General features: G+C 44.6%; 1 protein-coding gene across 1 annotated transcript in view; it reads left to right on the top strand.

Annotated features, from left to right (window-relative positions):
- Window positions 1–5,046: 5,046 nt before the first annotated feature.
- The window catches only part of gtdc1 (glycosyltransferase-like domain containing 1), a gene marked incomplete at both ends in the record, with an annotated part of 30,879 nt that continues 11,156 nt past the window's right edge, over window positions 5,047–24,769 (top strand). The window contains 5 exons of the mRNA XM_080536960.1: window positions 5,047–5,225; window positions 8,787–8,954; window positions 9,966–10,139; window positions 20,109–20,225; window positions 20,503–20,736. Of these exons, the coding sequence (XP_080393086.1) occupies window positions 5,047–5,225; window positions 8,787–8,954; window positions 9,966–10,139; window positions 20,109–20,225; window positions 20,503–20,736 (872 nt within the window). The remainder of the gene's footprint in view (window positions 5,226–8,786; window positions 8,955–9,965; window positions 10,140–20,108; window positions 20,226–20,502; window positions 20,737–24,769) is intronic.

Genomic DNA, 24,769 nt, shown 5'->3' with positions numbered 1-24,769 from the left:
TAATTACATGTAGTGAATTAATTGTAGCAAAATCATCCAATGTGTCATTCCTGAAAATAGGCTAGGCGACGAGGTTCTCCTCCGCGCCCCACGTGACCTCAAGTGGACTTCTCCATCAACCAGCGCGAGGGGCGTTCCTAAAATGACGTCACCGCGCAAGAACGTAACGCGACGCGTTTTCTATCGAGCAGATTCAGGAAGAGGTAAGCACCTATTCATATGAATGAGCACACACACACACACACACACACACACACACACGTGTATTCGCCGCACGTTGTTACACACACTTTACCGTGATATGCAACGTTTAGATTTGTTTTACTCACTGCTATATTGCATTTATTCTTCTAAATGTAGGCTACTCGCTCTGCTGAAGAGCAAACGCATTTCTACATTTGGACATTGAGACTGTTATTACAGTAATCAACACTCTCATTTAGCCTATTAAATAAACGACTTATTCTGTAGAATGTCCAATGATTGTAAGTAAACACCTATGTATGAAAGCAGGAAGTGTAGAGTAGCAGTTGATTGTCGCATCTCAGTAGAAACATTCTGCAAAAAATATATGCGACTGAAAACTGAATGCCCCGTTATGTGCAATAGAAAGATATATTCTCCCTCTCCTCCTTTCTACGACTGAGGTTAGATGCCATGCCCACAGCTCCTTATGATCATCCTGCATATCGTGACGTTAGAATTATAAGGTTCTATCTCCATTTTTTTTTACATAATCTGATCCATTAGGTGTTTATTAATGCCTGTGTAGTGTTATTTTTAAAATGTTGACATTTTTGAGTTAGTTATTCATAAAATACAAAGGTTCCATCTCACAAAACATAATGGAATGTAAAAACTTTGACGCTCAATATCTCTGAACTGCCCTAAACGGAGATAGAACCTTATCATTCTAACGTCACGATATGGAGCGCTCACTCAAATGATATAACTATTGATTTTTGACAGCATAAACGGGACAACTCCGTAAAAGAGTAATTCGGTGTTGCCAAGACACGTGTTCTTGTTCACGGTAGTCGTGAGATCATTTCACCAGTGATTTGTTTTTTTCCCCAGCTTCTGTAGTTCAAAGGGAAGATCCATGTCTTAATAAGGCCACAGCCACCCATAGTCATATAATTGCCTACACGCTATCTAAATTAGGATACTCGTTTATAGTCGGCTGAAAGTATCTGTGAGTTTTATGGCAAATGATCACAGGCACAGTGATGATTAGTTTCATGTGGGCTACCTGTATATATTGGGCTACAGTAACAGCACAACACATTTAATTGCTCACAAGTAGTTAAGTGTGTGTGTGTGTGTGTGTGTGTGTGTGTGTGTGTGTGTGTGTGTGTGCCATATGAAATGAAGTTCTACCCTATGCCTAGCTATATCGGACTGCATTAGGCCATTTCCATTTATTGGCTATTGTGCACGACTACAGTGTCTCGTCCAAGTATGGAAAGATTAGCACATGTCCATGTGCCAGTAATTATAGCTGTAGTCCCTTTCAGTGGATCCTTAAATGATTAGCTTTTACATAAAGCCCGGGCTCGTGAAGTACAAGGGCAAGAAGACTCCCTCAATTAAAAAAGAGGAAAGTCACTTCTCACTCATTTCACCGCTTTGAAACCTTAATCCCTGGAAAATGTGAGCTTCCTCCCCTTTTCTAATATGAGATCAAAGGAGTTATGAATAGCATTACACGTTCCTTGCTCCTCGGTGTGAGAAGAAGCTGCTTACATTTGCATTGTCAAACTCCAAAGACCTGTCATGAGAACACTGAATTAAAAGGGTTTTAGGAGACAATATTACCACACTGTTATGATGGGGTGAGTGAGACTGATCTCATGCTTAGTGAATGTACCCCGTGGTACAGTCTTGATTTTTAAATAATATGTTGGATATCAACACAGATTCCACGATCCAAGTATAGACCATAGACAGATGGACAGTTTAGTAGGTGCATTAGGTGTCTTCCTTATTTCAAACAGCCTACAGTATGTCAACTCAAAATCATAAATAGGTCTGTAAGTGACTACTTTGATGTTTCTTTAGTCTCCTGATCCTTATTTAAATTAAATGTAAGTACTATTTAGAGGTCAGACTCAGGTTATCAGGCCCTTAAAGGTTCTCCAATCTGTTATGGTACTAATGTTAAGGTACTAATTTGATATTCAGTACACAAGGGCTCTGTTGGTAACATGGTAAGTAAATTCTAACACCGTTAACCTTTACTCAATGAAATAATCTCAGTTACCTTCTGGGCAGGGTTCAGCGTGTCGTGAACTGAACTTTAGTTCGCCTCAGCCCCAATCTGCCATGTTCCCATTGGCGGCAGTATCTGAGGGTGTATTTCATCTGATCGCTTGTTTAAGGAGAAATAACCCCTCCAAGATAACGTATCAGAGCTAGCCTCCTCCCTGTCAAACCCCATCGCAGAGGATGCACACACCACACACACACACACACACACACACACACACAGACACACACACACACACACTCTCTCACACACTCGCACTCACTCTCACACAGACACAGTTAAGCATGCACACACACACACACACACACTCTCTCACACACTCGCACTCACTCTCACACAGACACAGTTAAGCATGCACACACACACACACACACACACACACACACACGTAGTTACACACACACACACACACACACACACACACACACACACACACACACACACACACACACAAAACAACCCTGAGGTGCAATGGGATTTCATGCAGAAATGCAGGATTTACATAGGCCTAGATAACGGGGGAGAGGCAGCCAGCGATTGCTTATAAAAATGCATAAAGACGTCACAGTGAGGACCAATCATGACCATTAAAGTCGTCACCAGAAGCACTTCCCCCATGTGGCCCTCGGGGTGCAGCAGGCACAGGGTTGGATGGGATTACGGTGGCCACGACAAACACAGATCGCTGAACCGTGCGTGCCAGATTCCGACACCTCCCTTTTGGTCCTTTCGGCCATGCAGGGCTTGTGCATTGCGTGTGTGTGTGAGAGTGTGTGTGTGTGTGAGTGTGTCAGAGTGTCAGAGAGTGTGTGTGGGTGTGTGTGTGTGTGTGTGTGTGTGTGTGTGTGAGTGTGTCAGAGTGTCAGAGAGTGTGTGCGTGTGTGTGTGTGTGTGTGTGTATATAGAGGGGGGATGTGTCTCTTTGGTGTACAAAGTTCTGTTTCTAAAGATTGGCCTTGATGTTGATTTTCCATAATATGGAATAGGTCTCTTTGACTGAATACTCATTTGAATATGAATTTTGCACACAAGTATATGGTCTGGCAATGTACCTTTGTTGTTTACTTGCTCATCTATGAACAAATTAAACAACACATTAAAATAATTTGGCTGAACATATCGTACACTATTGGTATTCAAGGTAGAGTAGTCCGTTAGTACGTTTTTAATGTTTGAAATTGATAGGAAGCTGTACTCAACCTTTCAAAAATGTCAAAAACAATAACAAGGAAAAAACAAAACAAGAAAAAAAAGTTCCAATATTAAAAAAAGTTCCAATATTCACTTTTGTCATTTAGTTGGTTCCATACCGAAATGGTGTCTTGGTTCAGTGACTAAGCCTATCTGAGAGTCTTCAGTCAGGTTGTGAAATGACTAGTCAGTAACACTGCTAGGCTGTTATTAATTCCTGAGTGGTACGACGTACCAGGGGATTCCCTACCATCATCAATGTGTGGGGGAGAGGGAGAGAAATGACATTAACCCTTCACTTCATCTCTGTCGTCGAAGGTGGAAAGGTATCGACGTCCTTCCATGTTTCGAGTGGTGGGCGAAAGGTACGGTGGTATAGGTGAGGAGATTGATCGTCAAAGAATGAAAGAAAGGCCCGTCTGTGATGCATGGCGGTAAGGTCTGGAAATTCCCCCCCCCACCCGAGGCCTAGGGTCGATAGCGTGTCGTTTCCTGGTGTGTGCTTGACTATTCCATAAATATGTTTTTTCTCCTGTTAGCTAGCTGTTGCCGAGGTTGAAATGTCCCCACGTACGCAATTTCTATTCATTGCTTCTAGTTTGTTAAAGTAGCCATAATGTTTTGTGCTTGGCAAGAGTCACAACCTTATCAGCAGTAGGCCAGAAATGTCAGAGTAATTTATCCAGGCAGTTTTACATTCATATATCTATACATTGAATACTGACAATAAATCATATTTTTATGTTGATTTTGATGGTCCATTACGGATTAGTCCTGTACTATTATGCCACAATAGGGCACAGTTATGGTTTCTGTAAAATATTTATTTTTATTTTCATTGGGCCAGACTTCTGTTAGGCTTTCCCTTGCTACAGAACGTTGTCATAGCTACTGGACACTGGCTTTTAATGTTCTGCTTCTTAACATTTTTGTAACATCGAAAAAGATGGCACAGCTCATTTTCTACTTAAGATATGACTTGCATTAAAGATATAGGCTAGAGGGAGAGATAGAGATAGAGAGAGAGAGAGAGAGAGAGAGCGAGAGATATTGACTGATTGGAAAGTGTGTGGGTGAATGCTGAGTGTTGCAAATACATTACTACCCATTGTGGGCAGCAACTAAATGGAAGGAGATGGAGCAGAAGGGAGGCCATGTACTGTAGATGTCAACTGGAAATCATGTGGAGGAAATTCATTGAAAGACAAATTGCTCTACAACACACAGTTATCTTAATGTAAGCATTCTAGAACCTGCCATATTGATTCCGGTGGCACAGCACCATTCCCTTACTTAACCAATTAGATCTCATAATGAGAATTTTAACAGAAAATTGTCAGGTTCATTTACTCTAGATGTTCCGCCTAGAACTGGCAGCCCATTGTGGTCAGGTCAGCAGTTCTTTTGTCCCAAATAAAATTGAAATAATGTGGCCAAATCCAACATCTCCTCTTTCCTTTCCAAGGAGGCCTGCATTGCCAATCTTTCGGAGACACGATTTCCCCATCCTTAGTCCTTCTTATCTATTCTCACCCTTCTTTCTCAACGTTAATACCCCCTGTTTGTCTACTCAGACCACCGTCTCCATGAGTGTGCTACTGGTGGAGGCGTTCTACGGGGGATCCCACAGGCAGCTGATAGACCTCCTGAGAGAGAACGTGGAGGATTGTGTGGCCTACACTCTGCCTGCTAAGAAATGGCACTGGAGGGCCAGGACCTCTGCCCTGCACTTCATGCAGGCCATCCCGTCTAGCCCCGCATACAGGTGAATACACAACACTGTAGTTATTGGATAGACCCTCATATGTATGAAGCCTAGCCCTGATATGTCTTGTCTTCGTTGTGTAATAATTCATGAAAAAATGTCAGTAATATATCATATAGACCATTTGCTATCGCTAAAACAAATTTTTCGCAATAGCTTCGTCTTTCCAACACATGTTGTTTTTTTAAGTGTATTTGGGGGTGTATTGATTTACAGTACAGTGAGTGATGAGAAGGGAAAATCCAAATGCTTATTTTGGTACAGTGAGATCAGGCCTCGTGGTTCAGTTCAGCCATTGTAAAGCTTTATCTCAGACAAAGATCAGACTTCGGAATTCCATTGAATCATCATTTACCTCCACAGAGAGGATTAAGAGTATTAAATATCTGCTTGAAAGGGCATTGACCTTTAATTCTCTCTTTTTTCACACTTTTGACTCCCTCTCTCTCTCTCCCTCTCTCTCTCTCCCTCTCTCTATCTTTCTCTCCAAGCGGTTTGTTTTTGTCACCTACTGTAATAGGGGAACAACCGAGCGTGTACAAAAACAAACTGACTCAAACTTATGATTACGTATTGTGTGTTGGAATGGCTTGTGATTTACGAATAGGCCTCGGTATCTTTCTCCTCCGTTTTGTAGAGGCATTATCAGTCTTGAAGCATATTATAGCCAGAAGCAAAGCCAGAGTATATTGTTTTCGAGAGTGCCAACTCAAAAGGATCTCTCAAGGGTTTCATGTAGCTGTCCATACTGTATACTGTAGTGAAACCAGAGACAGAAAATACTGTTAACACTGTATTCACTGATATTCTCTGTCACTGATATTCTCTGTTATATATATTATGATATATACCGTACTGGTATATTATATGTTATATATATATATATATGTTACAGTACATGTGGGAATACGGTACATGTGGGAAAAATAGGGTTAGGGTTACTTGATACATGCTGGCATGTCCACCCCTAGCCCTAATCCTAACCCTAACCCTAGCACCTAACCCTAACCCTAGTTTTCCCACATGTACCATAACATATATATATATATATATATATATATATATATTATATGTATGAAATACATATTTGTTTTAGGCCAGAGATCTAGATTCATGAGTCACTCCCCCACCTGCACTATACAAAGTACACAGCCCCACACACAAAGTCCCTCACAGGGAAAACCCTGATTCATGAAATGAAAAGATACTATCATAATGTCGTTAGACCAAAGAGCTATTTATTATTATTAATTTGATCATCCACATCTCTTAGTCCACGCTAAGAAATCTGCTTGTGTGGAGTAAATGAAAGAGATTCAGAACACAGGGAGTAGACCTACTTGACTAGGTACTTGATTGTGATATCTTGAGATAATATCATTCAACTTTCCAGAAGAGGATACGTTTTAGATGGAGCATTTACTAGAAATTTGTAGTAAATAAGCCTACGGCTCACCCACCCACACACACACACTGCTACACACACATACAAACACACACACACACACACACACACACACACACACACACACCACACACACACACACACACACACACACACACACACACGCACACACACACTGCTACACACTCTGCCACACACACACACACACACACACACACACACACACACACACACACCGCTACACACACTGTTAGTCCTGAGGTTGGACTGTAACCTAGTTGTCTGGTTTTGATCCAGCTCTGTCATCTCTGAAACAGTGAAGCAGCTACTTGAGAGACGTAGTGGGCGGGTATCACGTATCAGAGAGAGAGAGAGAGAGAGAGAGAGAGAGAGAGAGAGAGAGAGAGAGAGAGAGAGAGAGAGAGAGAGAGAGAGAGAGAGAGAGAGATTCCAACTTGAAAAGGTCAGAAGTCAAAGTGAAGACAGGTAGTCAGATCAATACTGGTTAGACGGCATATACTGTACTGCACTGTAACTAAGTCATCACGTATACAGTAACTTAGTAACTAACTGGACATGTTTGAATGTCACACCTTTATTTAAACACTTCAATACAAACACCTGGAATCAATCTTCAGTGGGCTGCTGAGCTGCTCTGCTGTGATCTGCTGTGATCGTTTTAGTGATTATAAGAACCACTTTTAATGCCAGACTTATGATATGAGAAGTATCTGCTGATCCCCCTTTGTTATAACGAGATGGTAGAACTCTACACGCGTAGGACGAAAACGTTACTGCGTGCTTATTTATCCATATGAGAAGTAAGAGCAAAAAAAAAAGTAAGATCTCCTCCATCTCTCTCCATTTCCCAGTGAGGCTACGTTTAAGTAAGTCCTGCAGGTCTGTGTGTGCGTCTAATTCTTAACTACACAGGATGTCCCTGTGGACTATTCTTGGCAGGAAAAAAAGGTAAAAATAGAGAACTCTCATCTGGTTTGAGTCAGAGCTCCGTATTACTTAGGAGTTTAAGGGGTGAGGGTGATTTCTGTTACATGCAGTCCTGTAGGCCTCTTTTAGGGTTTGATCGAAGGCCCGAGCAGGCCAGGAAATTGGGCTAATCCCAGGTCTGAGAGGCACGCGGGGCGGAGGGGAGTGTGTGTGTGGGGGGGAGGGCAGAGGGGGGGGATGTGATCCTAGCGATGGCTCGTGGACTCCACCACATCAAAGCGGCTCGCTCGTGGGTAAAGGGGGGACTGGCTGACTGATGAAGGGACGAGCCAAGGCTTGAAGTGAAGTGGAGGATGGGGTCACTTAGGGAGATGAAGCAAGAGCTTCAAAGCCTCATATGTGTGAGCACGCTACAGAGACATAGAGAAAGAGAGAGAGAGAGAGAGAGAGAGAGAGAGAGAGACAGACACACAGACACAGACACAGAGACAGAGGAAGAGAGATGTGCTTATAGACATCGTCCTGCTGTGGGATTTCTGTCTCATCCGAGAGGGTGCTGGTGAGATGGTCAAGGCTGGGTGGATTATGACCCTTTAGGAAATGTGGTTAGTTGGACCGACTGATACCTATTCTACCTGCTGGTTAGAGTCAAGGGATCGAGTTGAAGTAGGATCCAGCCCAGCCGTTTTATGGATGAAAGACATTAGTGGTTGGCATCAAAGGCCAAGCCTGATATGATGATGGCTATGCTATAATGAGAGTTATATCCCTCCTCTCTGTGCTTGTTAGCGAAACATTAACATCTATTTAGAGAGAGAGAGGTAGCACTTTATGTTTGAGTACACGTCCACTGGTATTTACCTGCTAGTTACCTTGTAATCATGTGGTAACAATGGGCACTTTCTTGTACTGTACTTCAAAGAATTCCAACACAGTTGGTAACTACCTGGTACCGGTTGGTACTGTACTTAGTAGCCCTTATTACTGTAAATCCAACAGAAACAAACATGTCATTAATTACTTTGTAACCGTGTAATTACCATTTGACCATGTCATTTCCATGTAAATACCAGCATTTCCTCTACCGCAGAATAAAGTGCAACCATGGTTTCCCTCAAGGTCCCTCGTGTAAAAGAGATGTTATCTCAGTGAGACTAACCTGGAGGAATCCAGGTTGGATTAACACTCTCCGTGATCTATTTCACCAGGGTCCTGTTCGCTAGCTCGGTCCTCAACCTGGCTGAGCTGGTGGCCCTGCGGCCTGACCTAGCCAGCCTGAAGAAGGTCCTCTACTTCCACGAGAACCAGCTGATATACCCCGTCCGCAAGAACCAGGAGAGAGACTTCCAGTACGGCTACAACCAGGTCCTCTCATGGTAATGATGCAGGTGATCTTCTATTAAGACAGTATCAAGTCTGCAGTATTAAGACTGCTCCAAATCAAATCTTTAATGAATACTCTAGTCTCGGAGTGGGCTTAATTGGTATCCTAAACATTGCCCCTTTGTTTTTCTGTGTGTAGACCTACATCCATTGTCACAGTAAACAAGATGTAACATGGAACAAAACACAAGGCAAGAGCTGTCCCAAAGAAACAAGAGTGCCGATTCTTAATTAAAATTAAGAACACGCATAATTACTCTATTTGTTTTGTACGTTGTAAATAAATAGAAAAATAAAAAAAATAAAAATAAAAAACAACAACAACACACTACTCAACTGTAATAGTTTGTCTTAATGAGCATGTCAGGGCGCACATGATTGGTTAATTACCGCGGCCCGACATGATGCTCTCTGGGTAATTGAAGTCTCTCTTGTCGAGCGGTCGCGTCGCCGTCATTAATCAGAGGGAGGCCAACAGTAGAGAGAGGCACTCTAAAGAAAACTGATTGTTGTTGATCTGCATAGGGCCACACGTCAATAACTGTAGCTCTGCTCAGTGCGGCCCACTCCATCTCGTTTAATGTCATTAACCCCCGTCAAATATGGCGGCATTAAATAATAAGCTACTCAAAGGGAATGGATCATTAAGAGATGTTTGATTGGATCGAAGCCAGATTGCTTTGCTAATTTGAATTATAATGCAAGAGGCTTTCGCTCTAATGAAAGAGAATGAGGTCCCATTTAAGACTACTGATAAATATTGCCCTGCTGAATTGTCCTATTTGACAGAGTATCCAAATGAACGGCACTGTACATTCTTCTTTTGGCTGTTACTGTGTACGAAGAGTACTTTGAAGAACCCTTTCTTCAAGCGACAGCTGAAGAACTATTTTTGTTCTAGGTGGAACCTTTTCTTTGGGGGGGAGGGGGGGTGGTGGGGGTGGGGGGGGGCAGTATAGTAAGCTATCTTAGTACCTCCTCTTCTTTTCATTTCCCCCCTCCAGCTTGGTGGCAGATGTGGTGGCGTTCAACTCCTCTTTCAACATGGAGTCTTTCCTGTCCTCCATCTCGTCTTTCATGAAGAGGATCCCCGACCACAGGCCTAAAGACCTGGACAAACTCCTCCGCCCAAAGTGTCGCGTCCTCCACTTCCCCGTGCAATTCCCCGATCTCACAGGGTCAGTGTCATCATCCTCGGCTACAGTCATTTGCATTCCAGGGATAACCAGGCCACTGATTAAAGAAAGCAGAGATGTGTGTGTGTGTGTGTGTGCGTGTGTGTGCGTGTGCGCGTGCACGTGCGCGTGTGCAGTGCCTAGCCTCTTAATCTGGCCCAGAGAGCTGATAGAGTTTGGGAGCATGGTTAATGGCAATCTGCAAAATTGTGTAAGAAGTCAAGATTAGAACTGCAGGAGCTTTAATATCCTGGGTCTATCACTTCCACACTGTCGTGTACAGTAACACTGATTGATTTAGCAATCTGGAGTGTATGTGTGTGAGCTGGTCAGAGGTGACAGTATTAAGAAGGAGAAGGTTATTGCTGTTTATTCGAAGAGCTAATTCAAACACTTCATCAGTCGGTAACACTTTTATTGGTTACAGTTTGTTTTATAGTCCGCTATTACCTCCGAAATTTCGTAGTAAAATAGTAATTACCCAGTTATTTCAAGAAAGTATCCGGTATCCACAAACATTTCCTGTTAACTTGCAGGTAAACACTGTAGAAGTTGAAACAGGGCTGTAAAACAAAGCATTCTACATTTATTTATTCCATTTTAAATCAACTACTCTGTAAATGTGTGTATATATTCTGTGTAGAAATGTCTATTCAATTCTGTTATATCAAATAAATGCAAAATAGTTTACATTCGTAAATAGAATTACATGGACATAGATTACAGAACAACTGTCATGGTGGATCGATTAGGCCCAGGCCTCTCTTTTATAAACCGTTGTCTCGGATCAGTGAAGAGGGGTGGTACGTTTTGATTGTTGCACAATGCACGGTGCGCTGGTCCAAACCTCTGTTCAACAGAGACGGTCTGCTTTGGATTAGAGCGCACACATTAACAGCAGTCACTTCTTCACATGAAAGCGACAACATCGCAGCCCAGTCCAGATTAGAATAGGACCATTAAATCGATCCCCCCAAAAAACACTCAGATTAAGATTAGCCGTCTCACAGGTCAGTGTGTCTCGTCCACCCAGGCGACATCGGTGTCGCCAATCGGAGTATCGCTGTAATGTGTCGCAGCTGGAAATTTATTTTTATGATATCACATTTTAAGCAAAACCAGAAATTCCCATAGTTTCATGGGGGCGCATGGCATTTATTGAATATAAATTCATAAACATATGATGCAGTTTTTTTGGGGGGAGCAATTTGGGTTTGCTTTCTTTCAAGACGTGCCATTCTCAGGGGTGAGCGAACACTGTTGAAAGATGAAAGGACTCCTCTGCCCCTCACCCCGAGTGCACATATTGTTCTGAGCAGGCTCTTGTGGCATATTCTAGCTAATTATTTAGGCCTAGCCCCCCCAAAGGATTTTCCTGTCCATGAAACTTGTGTGTGTGTGAGTGTGTGTATGACCCTGCCTGCAGTGATTGTGTCACATAGACTTTATTTGTATGGCCTTCACCAATTAGAGCCAGTGTGTTGCTTGATGTGAGTCTACTCGGATTTATGCTGGATGCGCATTATTCCCTAACCGAGACACTTGTTTTAACATTCAACAACACCATGATGTAGTACTTTTTAATCCGAAACTATCCTAACGAGTAGCCATATTCTCAAAGTTTTGAGCCGTGTCTTGTGTGTAAAAATCTAGTATTTTGTGTTTTTCCAATTTGGTCTTTAAGTTCCAGTAGGTGGAAGGGATGACACTACAAACGTAGTGTCATGTTCGTTTGGTGTCAGACAAGTGGCTATGCATGGAAGCGGTTACAAAACCCCAGAATGTATATTTTCAGTAAGAATATTTCACTAGTGTTTTTCATCTTGGTCTTTAAGTTCCAGTAGGTGGGAAGGGATGACACTACAACATGTTTGTTTGTTTGGTGCATGTGTATGTGTGTGTATCACTCCATGTTTCCCTGTATATTTGCCGGGGTTAGAAATACTGAAAGTGAGCTGCCATGGATGACGCAAGCCTCTCGCCCAGAGTGTTTTTCAGCTCATTTTCAGATGGTAATTTGCCTGATCCAAAGCAAACTCACAGAGTGTAAGTAAGCGATTATATGCATGGCCGACAATCCCTCAACATGCCCGCGGTCCTTTTCCAAACAAAGTTAGTCCAGCTCTCTTTGAAAATATAAAACGCTCAGAGAAACAAACGAGGAAGACATACAAGATGATTTCTCTGCATAGGTATTTATTTATACGTCGCCCCGGCCGCTCGCTGTAACGTCTTCGCGGTCCAACCGTTCAAATCACGGTGAGTTTTGCGGGCTGTGGCATTACTGCCTCGAATGCAAAACCAAACCCCAAACTTTAAAAAAGGGCCCTTTTTTTGGGGGGGAAAGGGGGAACTGAGGTTTCTGAAGGCAAAGGGGAGGGCTCTTTGTGGTTTGTGTGTTTGCGGTATCCATCTATCAATCGGCTTTTGAGAGGTAGACTTTTGTAATTTAATAGCGATTGACCTGAGCCAGCAGAAACCTGCAGAGGCAGACAAAGCCATCACATTTATCATGGCCGACCAGCGGGGCATTGACTTTTCTTTGAGTATTGTCAATCTGCTGGTGTGGTATAGTGGGCGGGGGACGCAGAGGGGGGTAATCGAATCAATGTGCACGTGACCAGCAGGTGCCGAATTCTGGGCCGGCTTCAAGCTTGGGACCCCCGATGCATTTCTTTCCCATATTGACCCTCTTGTTTCTCTCGTGCCTTTGTGCGGTTGTCAGGCAAAGTATGTTTCTTTTCCTTCCGGAGGTGAAGGCAAGTCAGGTGTTGACAGAAGAGGTTAATTAGATTAATCATGATTAGTGTTTTGTTTCTTTTTTTTTCTCTCACAAGAGTATTTTGCTTTGAAAAACTTGAGAATTGTGATGGATTGGATCCCTGTGGAGTTTTATGAAACAGGTTCTCCATTGTTCTCAGTTGGAGACAATAGAAGTCTCTTTCTCTCGTCATTGTTCTAAGCCCAGTGTTCCTCTCTGAAAAAGATATCAATGCAGGTTTGAACAAAAACATGAAAGAGTTGCACATAGTTTTTTTTTTAGGACCTCCCCATTTGATGGCCGGTTTTCATTAACTCCCTTAACTCACTGCAGATAACTGACGCTACTTTTAAGTTGATTGGGAAAAGGTTCTCTCTTGGCTGCTTTTAAAAGCCATTGATGTGGCTCCTTGTGAAGCAGTCAGTCAGTCAGTGAGCTCAGGTCTCATATGACTGGCTCCTGGAACACTGTCTGCTTGGAGCAGATGGCAGGATATCCTGTTTGAAACGTTCCTTTGACAAGTTCAAATGCAACTGGACATTTTTGCAATGAGATGAAGATGGTAGTGTTTTAAACCAGTGGGTAGAAAAGAAGATACTGTGATATGCCCAGATAATACATGATAACCTGATACCCTTTATGATGAATTGTGTTTGGCACTGTAGGTTGGTAGGAGAGAGATATAAAACACTGTATGTTGGAAGGAGAGAGCTATAAAACAGACACATCTATAGTTTGGGGGTAAATACATGTGAAAAGTGTGAGGTATTGTATACTATTGATTTGTATTGTTTTTGTATTTGTGTCTGAGAGAGAGAGAGAGAGAGAGAGAGAGAGAGAGAGAGAGAGAGAGAGAGAGAGAGAGGGAGACAGACACACACACACACACACACACACACACACACACACACACACACACACACACACACACACACACACACACACACAGAGAAAGACACAGTGAGAGAGAGAGAGAGAGAGAGAGATTGTTGCATCGCCCTGCACCCCACATACTTAGAGAACCTATGAGAGCAAAACATCCCCAAGGGGATACTGAAGGTTTTCCAGATTATAGACATCTGAAGGCATTTCTTGCCACGTGCCTGAGTAAGTCTGTTTTCCCAAGGGACTGTGTGAACTAATTGGAAACATTAAAGCGACGGAGCAGAGGAATCTGGAAGGCAAAGCTGGCTCATCTAGAGGAGGTTGTGTTAAACAGGTGTGCTGTGGAACACACTGATTGATCTACTGGGTTTATTTGCCCTTGGATCAATGGCAAGATCATTTTTTGTTGTTTTGAAAAATAACAATAAAATAGCGAAGGAAAACAGCCGTACTTTTTGAAAGAACCTTTTTGTGGTTATTTGTTCATGTTAAACAAGACAGCGCAGAGAAGCATTTAGAATGTTGGTTTCCTAGTGTGATTGATTCCATAGAATTGTGTTCATCACCAAATTGATAATATATCAATATCCCCTTACACAGAATTGATATACTTTTTTTTTTGGTCCCATATTGACTTTTTGATCCTTTAAATTGACATATTATCGGCAACACTTAGACCGAAAATGATCCTAGGTATTTATCCTCCTTGTTTACCAGCGACTGTAATCTAAAACATTATGACATGTACAACGGAAGTATATCCCGACCCTTTGTTGTGTACGCCATCCAAACGTCTAATCTGGACAACAACACCGTTTAAATCACACAAGACAAAGTGTGTCATCTTTAGTGGTATCTCCCTAAAGCACAACCAAACCAACCACCAAACCCCCGCGGCGACCAAACCCACCGTCACCATTTGGCTCGTGAGCTTCTCCTCATCCTCGGACGACCCGGCACTTATCTCATCCTACAATCTCCTCTCTTTGATTACTCTCCAGTCACTGTTACCCTGCGAGGGCAGAGGGGACAGGCAGGGAGGGTGGGGGGAGGCGGGGAGGGCAGGGGAGGGAGGCTGAGGTTGATGAGGGGGAAGCCATCTCTCCTAATCACACCGACCCATGTCTAAGCTCGTCGGTGACATGATGAAAACAGCTGTCGGGCACTTTTTTTCTATCCTGATTTGACGTCACCTCCATCCACTCCATCCTCTCTTCTCCCTCTTTCCCCATCCTCTCTTCACCCCCCGCTCTGTGCCTACCCCCTGAAACCACTGCCCTCTGCCATCTCATACCGAACGCTCAGTTTTATCTGACTGATGTAGCTAGACATGCTTTAAGGGGCTCAGTGGAAGGCGAGGGCTGGAGGTACGGTTCTAGTGTAGCTATAGTGCCTGGTCTTTGAGTCTCTCGTGTGCCAGGAACAAACCACAATTAGGTCCATATGGCGCTTTGAAGTTGTGTAGAACGAACCAGGATGAATAGGGACGAATTAAGGATCAAACCATGCATTGGTGATTTGTCCTTAATACCGAACTTAGACTAACACACGTTGGCATCTGTTCAGAGATGACATAGTCAGGGAAAATACGGGTGTTTTAAAAACACAGGGACACAATTGAATAATATCGTCGTTGGGGGAGTTTTGCGTCGTTCCTCTGCTGTATGCAGATAAGAGTAGGGTACTGGGATCACCAGCAATTCGGTCTCCATATTTACTAAACAGCGGTAGGGTTAGGGTTCAGTCTCCATACTTACTAAATAGGTACCGTATTGTGTGCATGATCAACCGTTCTCTTTTCATAAAAACATGACATTTGATTTTGATCACATTATCCTTGATTTCGACTCTGACGGATGCAGACTAGCTGGCTGTCATAAAATTCGAACATACTGACGTCTTCTCTTCAGTCTTCACCAGCCGTAAGAATAGTTTCACTCTTTCAATACCTTCACACAGCCACTCTGATACTATGTGTTCACTCCAGGTACAGTAGCTTCCACTACAGCCTGTGTCGAGAATATCTCTCCCTCGCCGTATTGTTCTAAATGTTTTGTGCACAATTACACAAATGAGATTTCTATACCTCATTCAGATGTAGAAGGAAAATGACAGGCATGTAACCATGACTGGTCCGCGGAGCATGACATCATGGCACACATGGGGTGTTTTAATTGGAACAGAATGACTTCTGAGTCCCGTCTCCTGGGAGCATGGGTCACGCTTGCGTGTCCAAATGAAAGCGTTACATTTATTCAGTGTTCCAACCCAGTAAAATGATAATACCGTTGCCCACAGAAACAAACGTTTGTGTATTGGGAGGGAGGGAGGGAGGGTGGTGTGTGTGTGTGTGTGTGTGTGCGCGTGTGCGTGTATGCGTGTGTGCGTGTGCGTGTGCGCGTGTTGGCGTGTGTGCGTGTTGGCGTGTGTATTTTGATGGGAGCATCTACCTTTTTCCTCTCTCTTTCTCCTGTTTGCAATGCATTATGGGTCCCTCCTATCCCCTCCTTGTTTTAGTAACAGATGAAATCCTCACATGTACATGGGGATTTACATGCCCCAGCTCACCCTGGATCAAATATGGAAAGGACAGGTTATATTCGGTATTTTTCTGGGTTTTACCGATACGTGCCGCACAGCAGATGTCTGAGCTTCTGTGGCTCGACTCTAATCTGCTTGTTCCCGATGTCACATTTTGCAAGCCATATGCATATTACATAACCTCATAATTTATCCCCATAACCACCACAGAGAAAACTACCATTTTATCCTTTTTTTTTAATCTTTTTTTTTTTTTGAGAGAGAGAGACTTTCAGACACAGGGCTCCGCATCACTCTCTGTACTCTACGACACTGGAAGGCAAAGTGCCTCTCCTCTCCTCTCCTCTCCTCCCTCGCTTCCCCCTTCCGTCTTAATCTGCGTCTAAGTCTCCAACTCTCCTGGGGAATTCCCCCTAGGCCGTCTGACCACTGCGGGGTCCGACAGCCCACGCCACAACGAGCGGACCGGCATCCCTCAACAGTGGCGGTGCCGAGTAAGGGGGCTACAGAGATAGCTTCTGACTAAAGGGTCAGCTCGCCTCTTAATGATCTGTAATGTAGATCTTAATATGCTTTAATGACCTGCTCCTCCGTCCATGCCAGCCCGACGAGAAGGCCTTTCTACCCACCCTTCCCCAGCCCCGGTAACAAGGCCTCTCTTGGGGGTGGATCGCCCGGCTCGGTCGGCCTCCTCGCTGCCTGAGCCTGGCCCCCCCCCCCCCCCCCTCGTCAGAGCACCATCAGCGGTGCTAAACGGCTAAATGTGATTTTGAGGATTATGCTGATGAGCGATGCCCCTGGGGACTGTAACCCTGGATGCCGCTCCGGCCTTTGGATGGTTTCCCACACCCTGACCAATCAGGGACAGGGACAGTGGAGTGTCATCCTGAGGGTGTAGGAGTAGCAGGAGTATGTATCCTTAAACTACCTTCACTGGTTGACCCGAGCATACTCATTTGGAGCTTCTGTGAGACTGTGACCGCTTCGTATTCCACTTGTGTAACAGCACAACAAGCCAGTCCAGTCCAACTCCATATACCATGCAATTACCACTATGCAATCATGACTATGTCCAAACATGTTCATACAATGTCGCAATTACAATAGGAGTAATTGCAACGTTATGATGCAGGTATACAGGGAAACGCAGTGTGTTTATGAAGTGTTCTCCCTCCAGTATAACCAAGTCTTAGTCTGGGCAGTGCTTCTGTATGGGCACAGGCTTCCCTCTCTCTCTTCTCTCCTCTCTCCTCTCTCCTCCCTTTGCCTGAGCACGGCTTCACCGTGGCTCGAGATCAGTGCCGTTTTTCATTACCCGGTGGGAGAGACACTTGTGATTATTGCCAATAAAGGAAATTAGATCAAATGATTTTTGACTTTGACTCCCCCCTTCATCCTTTCACATTTAATCAAATGCAGAGGTAAAGTCATCACAGAAATTGCTGTTGATTTATAAATAAGTTAATTGGTGGGCATTCTCTCTAAGTACCTTCTCTCTCTCTCCCTCTCCCTCTCCCTCCCTCCATCCCCCCCTTCTCTCTCTCTCTCTCTCTCTCTCTCTCTCTCTCTCTCTCTCTCTGCCGGTGGACACGGCAGCGCTTTTTTATTGCCCCTAGTCAAAACCTCTTCATCCAATTTTTAAAATGGCTTATCGAATGAAATGTTCCCCTGGGCCTGCGAGGCAGCGCCATTGGTCATACCTAACCACAAGAGCCTCCCGTGTCAACCCCTAGAAGAGAGCCGTACGACGGAGACGATATCATGTCCATATCTCTTATGTCACATATCCATCTGCCCCAAACCCCTCCTCCTCCCCACTCTGGCACTTTTATCAATGGCTCGTCAAGGTAATGTCTCCGTGCTTGGGTTTTTTCTTCTGAAACGACGCTATCGAAGTGGCTCTATGGATTGTAATAATGTGAGTGGCACGCCACGCCACAGACGGGACAGAGCCTCAGCGTTTGTCCTCTAGCTCGAAGCCTTATGTTTTCATGTATTCTTTATGCAAATCGTCTGGGCCACCTAAGGCAATATTATCACCCACTTTTCCCCTCTTCCCTCTACCCTCTGTGAGGGTTGGATTAGGACACAGTGGTGCTGGAGGTGCAGTAGATAGCACGGCAATTAAGGATGTTGGCATTTTCCAGCTTTCCTCCAGTTCGGGACGGTGAATTGAAACCATATTCAGTATGCCTACCACACACCCCATTTTGGTTGGTTTTTCTCGATTTTTTTCGATGGGTTTTCCAGAAATAGAGACAAACACCATCAACGTCTTATGGTAACGTCGCTTAACCTGTCAGCACAGATCCGTCACGCCGTGATGTCATTCCCACCGCAGGATTCCTCTGGCGACAGTAAAACGCAAAAAAATAAAAAACGCTAATGAAATCCAAATTAGGCCTAACTCTTGTACAGCTTGACTGTATTTGCCACCGTCGACGCTCGTTTATTTAGCTTATTTAGCTTATTAGGAGGTATCTTTTACCTGCTTAGTTGTCCTAACTTGACTGTAGTTGTTAAGCGTCGCAGGCTGCGGTCGGTGTACTGTATCACATGTTTTTTCGCTCATCTACTGGAAACGTACGGGAGGAATCTACAAAGGCAACTAGAACCCATCAGTGAACCAGGAATTCCGTACCGAATACGTTTTAGGCCAACTACAGTAGTTGACTGAATTCCTACTCTGACTAGAGAAGGTAACGAGACCCTGTATGGCGCTCTGTACTATAGCATGCAAACCGACGCTCCTGCCTCCATAAATTCTACCCTAGCCACGAACACTTGCCCTGGTGCCAGCGCTCTCAATGTGTTTCCCATTCCTCCGTCTATGACATCAGCATCTTTCCATGCTTGTTCTCTTCCTCATCCAGCTCGCTCTCTCTCTCTCTCTCTCTCTCTCTCTCTCTCTCTCTCTCTCTCTCTCTCTCTCTCTCTCTCTCTCTCTCTCTCTCTCTGTCCCTCTCTCTCTCTCTCTCTCTCTCTCTCTCTCTCTCTCTCTCTCGCTCTCCTCTCTCTCTCTCTCTCTCTCTCTTCTCCTCTCTCTCTCTCTCTCTCATCTCTCTCTCTCTCTCTCTCTCGCTCTCTCTCTCTCTCTCTCTCGCTCTCTCTCTCTATCTCTCTCTCTCTCTCTCTCTCTCTCTCTCTCTCTCTCTCTCTCTCTCTCTCTTCTCTCTCTCTGTCTCTCTCTCTCTCTCTCTCTCTCTCTCTCTCTCTCTCTCTCTCTCCCTCTCTCTCTCTCTCTCTCTCTCTTCTCTCTCTCCTTCTCTCTCTCTCTCTCTCTCTCTCCCTCTCTCTCTCTCTCGCTCTCTCCTCTCTCTCTCTCTCTCTCTCTCTCTCTTCTCTCTACTCTCTCTCTCTCTCTCTCTCTCTCTCTCTCCTCTCTCTCTCTCTCTCTCTTCACCCCCCTTTCCAAGGAAAGCAATCCAGCAGAGACAGTGGAGGATTTCAGTAGCGTTGGAAGATCCTTTGGTTGTTTTCAGTTGCCATCTCGTTGTTCTATGATGCAAACCATTCACTATTCACAACATGAATAATATAGTCTTGTGAGGGGGATTTTTATAGCTACTGAGAATTGCTGTGAAGAGTGTGTGGTGTGGCGCGTGATGTGTGTGTTGTGTGTTGTGTGTGTGTGTGTGTGTGCGTGTGTGTGTGTGTGGTGCGCGTGTGTGTGTGTGCGTGCGTGTGTGTGTGTATGTGTGTGTGTGTGTGCGTGCGTGTGTCTGTCGGAGAAAAAAAAAAAAGAGACAATTAAAAGGGATAATTTTGCTTTGTACTTTCCCTAGGCTCCTTCCCCAACACAAGCTCCTACGCCAGCTGACAGCGTCTCGTGTTGATGACATCAGCTCCCCGCAGTCTTTCCAGGGTCAGCTCATCTGTGCATGCAGCCCAGCAGCACTACGGTAACCCAGTATATATACTGTAATAGTGTGGAATCAAGTGATGACCAGGGACTCTGCTCATGGCCTCAATTGCATCCCAACAGCTGCCATTGGCTATAAATGAGTAACAACATGTGTTTTTTTAGTGACAGTGTTAATGAGAGCAATTAAACCGGTATAGGAAAAACCATGGAGGGCCATTCTATAGGGTCTTTATCGCATTACAAAGTGCTGTTCAGTAGTGTGTTTGTGTATACAGACCGTCCTCTCGAGTCACTTTGATTATACCCAACAACAGGCCTCAAGACGTATGTTCACCAGAGCGTCAAGAAGGGCTTCTCAGCAGCGCGCTCGCACCCGAGGCGCGTTGCCCGAGTCCAGAGCCAGGGGGCGCTATGGTGGATCAAGGGGAAGGTACAAGACAGGCTTATTCTTCTGACCCCTCGGAGGAAAGAGGCCCCAAGGAGAACGAAGAGATGGAGGAGATGAAGGCGTGTCAAGTCAGACCTCTCCATATCGTCTGGCCCCACCGGTGGTGAGTGTGAATCCTCCGTCTCTACAGTGTAGATAGACGCACACGCACGTCATATGGCATTCCTGGTGTTATTTGGAATTGGGTTTGTAATGTAAGGTTCTGTAAGGGGCTCAATGATATCTCAACGGACGGGGGTTATTTTTTTTTCACAACCAGTCTAAAATAAAGTGCCTGGAACCCTACCGTGAAGGCTAGCGTGTTAGCATATCAAAACGCCCGTCATGATTTACAAAAACAGCAAACACGTTTGCCCAAACAAAGCCTGTTATTACCTTGCTTGTTTCACTGTGTTTGACGCTCCTGGCATCACATGGCATGAGTCTAGAACAAAGCAGTCACGCAATCCATAATCCAAAGATCATGTCCCGGGCCTATCCTGGAAAACAAAGTGACCTGAAAATACCTCCCAAACAAACATCAACGTAAGTATCGTACGTAACCAACCCTGCGGAAAGCTATTTGCTTTGAAACGTCAGAGTCTTTGTTTGACAACAAACCAAGGGCATGGAAAATGACTAACACACGTTTGTTGTGTACCAATGTCAAAAGAAAGAGGAAACTATCGGAGATCGGTCGGTTGTGTTGTGAGTTGTGAGAGTGACGGGGATTTTGTTGCCTTTTGAAACACACAGGTGTGCGCCGCTCAATCACTAGTACTAGTAGTGCTGCTCAATGAATTTTGCTAGCAATTGCACTTTCCATGAAATACTGTAAAAAAAAATATTTTTTATTCATCTTTTTTTGACACTAAATGCATGATTTTGTGTAACAGGCAGCCAGTGGAGGAGAACGAGGTTACGCCGGCCTATGTGGAGTTTATTCTACTTCACCAAAGCACGTCGTCTTCACATCTTTTTTTGCGTAGGCCTCTTTTGTTGGCCTCTATCTCTGCTTCATCTGTCTCTGAGAGAAAAGACAACAGGGCCTTTCTGTAGATTCACATTTTTCTCCTCTGACTCTCTCCTCCTCTCTGCGCCGAAGCTCAGTTCCCTCACCAAAAACATGTCATTAAATCAGATTAACAACCGCATAGACCACCAGTGCCGAAGTTCCTCACTGGCATCTCCAGTCGGTGTTGTCGGCGTAGCGGGGCGGCTACGGTGCCTGCGAACGGTATCTGTTGCCATTGTCCCGCCCTCTGTTCTGTTCGTTTGCGTTTCGGGTGTCTGTTGTTCACCCACTCTTATATCAGTGACAAAAGCACCCATCATGTAATCTCCTCTAAACTGAGCAAAACACAGATGGATTATCGCTCCCAAACATCCAAGCTTCATAAACGTTGGCTTCATTCTGGGCTAAATTAGGATTTAGAGAGAGACAGAGAGGGGGAGACAGAGAGGGTGAGAGGGAGGGAGAGGGAAGGAGGGAGGGAGGGAGAGAGAGAGAGAGAGAAAGCAGCCTAGATAATCTCCTTGATTGAAGCTGCTTCCATTTCATTCTCCTAATTTCTCTCTCTCTCTCTCTCTCTCTCTCTCTCTCTCTCTCTCTCTCTCTCTCTCTCTCTCTCTCTCGCTCTTTCTCTATCAGTGCCCTCACTTTTTTTTTGTCCTCATCATTGGTTGCCGATTGTTAATCTGTGTGTGGCCTGGATAGGCGTTCATCCTCAGATTACAGGACTTGTCTTATTGCAGGCACCGGCCAGGGGCGATGAAGGATGGGGCAGGACTGGGGCGGGGGGGGGGGGGGGGGACAGATCATAGTGTATCCCTACCCGAGGACAGCTGTTTACAGGTGAAGATGACTTCGTGCCACAGTAGTGATGAGAGAACCAGAGGCAGGGAGGGGAGAGAGGAGGAGGTTAAATCTCTCCAGGCCAGTAAGAGCCTTAGCTCAGGGGCACTAAGGTTGATCAGGATCAGCTTTCTACCTCAAGAGGATTGTCCTCCTGGATCCTTATTCTGATTGGAAAAGAAATAACGTAAGAAACAACATAATCAAGACACACGTGTGTAGCGCAGGGGCTGCCAGGCACACCGCTGGGACAGGAGGAAAACAGCAGGAGATGAAGAAAACACCGACAGACACACTCTGTCAGAGAGGTTAGAGAAGTCATGAAGATTCCTCCTCCCAATGTTAGGTTAGTTATGTGATGCCTGTGCTGGATATAGGACACACACCGTGAGGAGAGTTCTGTCACAAACACATCTGATGTCTGATGTGTTGCATTTTTTGTGTTAATCCGTCGCCGTAATGGTCAGTAGTCATTAAGTGCTTCTGACACGCAGGCCTGTGCGTGTGTGTGTGTGTGTGTGTGTGTGCTTGTGTCTGCGTGTGTGTGCGTGTGTTTGTGGGTGGGTGTGTGTATGTGTGTGTTCGTGTGTGTGTGTGTGTGCTTGTGTCTGCGCGTGTGTGTGTTTGTGTGTGTGTGTGTGTGTGTGTGTGCTTGTGTGTGTGTGTGTGTGTGTGTGTGTGTGTGCGTGTGTGTGTGTGTGCGTGCCTGCGTGCGTGTACAGGCGTGTGTGTGTCCGTTAATGTTTCTGGCCTAGATCGTGGGCTTTCCCCTGGCAGCCCCTGACTTGACCTCACCCCAGCCCACATGACTGAGACACACACTGAGACACACACTGAGACACACACTGAGACACACACTGGGAAACACACTGGGCAATTAGAGCTGAACACGGGGACCCAGCCGTGATAGTCAGCCCTGTTTTGTGAGTCATGATCATCCTTGTTTTGTTTTTTGCAACTAAAGGGCCATTGATGTTTTTCAGAGTAAACCGCTGTTTGTCATGATAACAGTATAACAGCACGATAACAGCACATGACTTGATCCATATCCGTCCATAGAGATCAGTACAATCAGCCACCGTTCAGTACAGCATTTTGCACTACTGTTTCTACTGCAGTACGACTGGTCCCGCTGTAGTATGACTACCATCACTTTATTCCCTTATTCTACTTTATTATTACTTACTTTACTTTATTCTATTATTGTTGTACCTAAGCCTAAGATGTACCTGTACATTGGTTGTATGTAAAAGCAATTCTGATTCTGATTCTGATTCTGAGTTGACCCGTGGTGTTCCCAGCCCACCATGTAATGGGGTCATGCCGCCACTGTGAGTGAAATGTAACAGCTGTAAACCCGCTTACCATCCTGTCCACCTTTTCCATCTTTACCGTTAAGATTACGTAAAGAAACAACCTTACATCACTAATTCCCATTTTTACCATACTTCTACTCCACCTTTTTCCATCTTTACCGTTACAATTGCGCAAAGAAACAACTTTACATCACTAATTCCCATTTTTACCATACTTCTACTCCCCCTCCGCTGTTTTCCAAAGACGGTGGGGTTTGAAAAGCGCTATCTAAAGACGTGCCATGTTATCTGTTATCTGGTGTTTGAACAGGAAAACAACTCTAGGTCCGCGCCGCCACAGAAGAAGAGCACGTCGGGGCTGTCATAATGTCTCCCTAACAACTCAGTCTTTGTCTTTCAAGTGGCCCTCTAATTAGGAGCCAGTCGTTTGCTTTTCTCCTGATTGGGCTCATTTCACATTGTGCATGGGAGTAAATAGTATTTGAATTTTAAAACGCACCTCTTGGGTGCAACATAAAGGGGAATATTTAATCACCAGATTTCTAAATGAGAGAGATCTTATTTTCATTTGGTGCTGGTACGTTGATGCATATTAATGAGGTTCACTCGCTCGGTACCGCGTGGAACATACTTTGCACTTGATCATTTTCTCACTCTCACTCGGCTTCTTCATCTGTTTTCATCTGTGAGGTCACAGGGGTGATCAACCCACCATAGAGAAGTGAAGTGCGCGCAGAAGTGAGGAGAACTGTAGGAAGTGAGACGTATATACTGCATATGCAAATAGGAACACAGATATCGCATGAATCCGACATACCTCCGATCTGACCGGCAGGTCATTCAAAAACAGGCTACTGCACCTGAGGGATAAGGGTTGGTTGATGAACTCAAAGAGTGTGACTTTGTGCTTGTGTGTGTGTGTGTGTGTGTGTGTGTGTGTGTGTGTGTGTATGTGTGTGTACTGTATCATAGAAATGTTACCT

This window comes from Nansenia antarctica, assembly GCF_963989245.1.
Source record: "Nansenia antarctica genome assembly, chromosome: 7".
Classification (NCBI taxonomy): domain Eukaryota; kingdom Metazoa; phylum Chordata; class Actinopteri; order Argentiniformes; family Microstomatidae; genus Nansenia; species Nansenia antarctica.
This window is presented reverse-complemented; position numbering and strand designations above follow the sequence as displayed.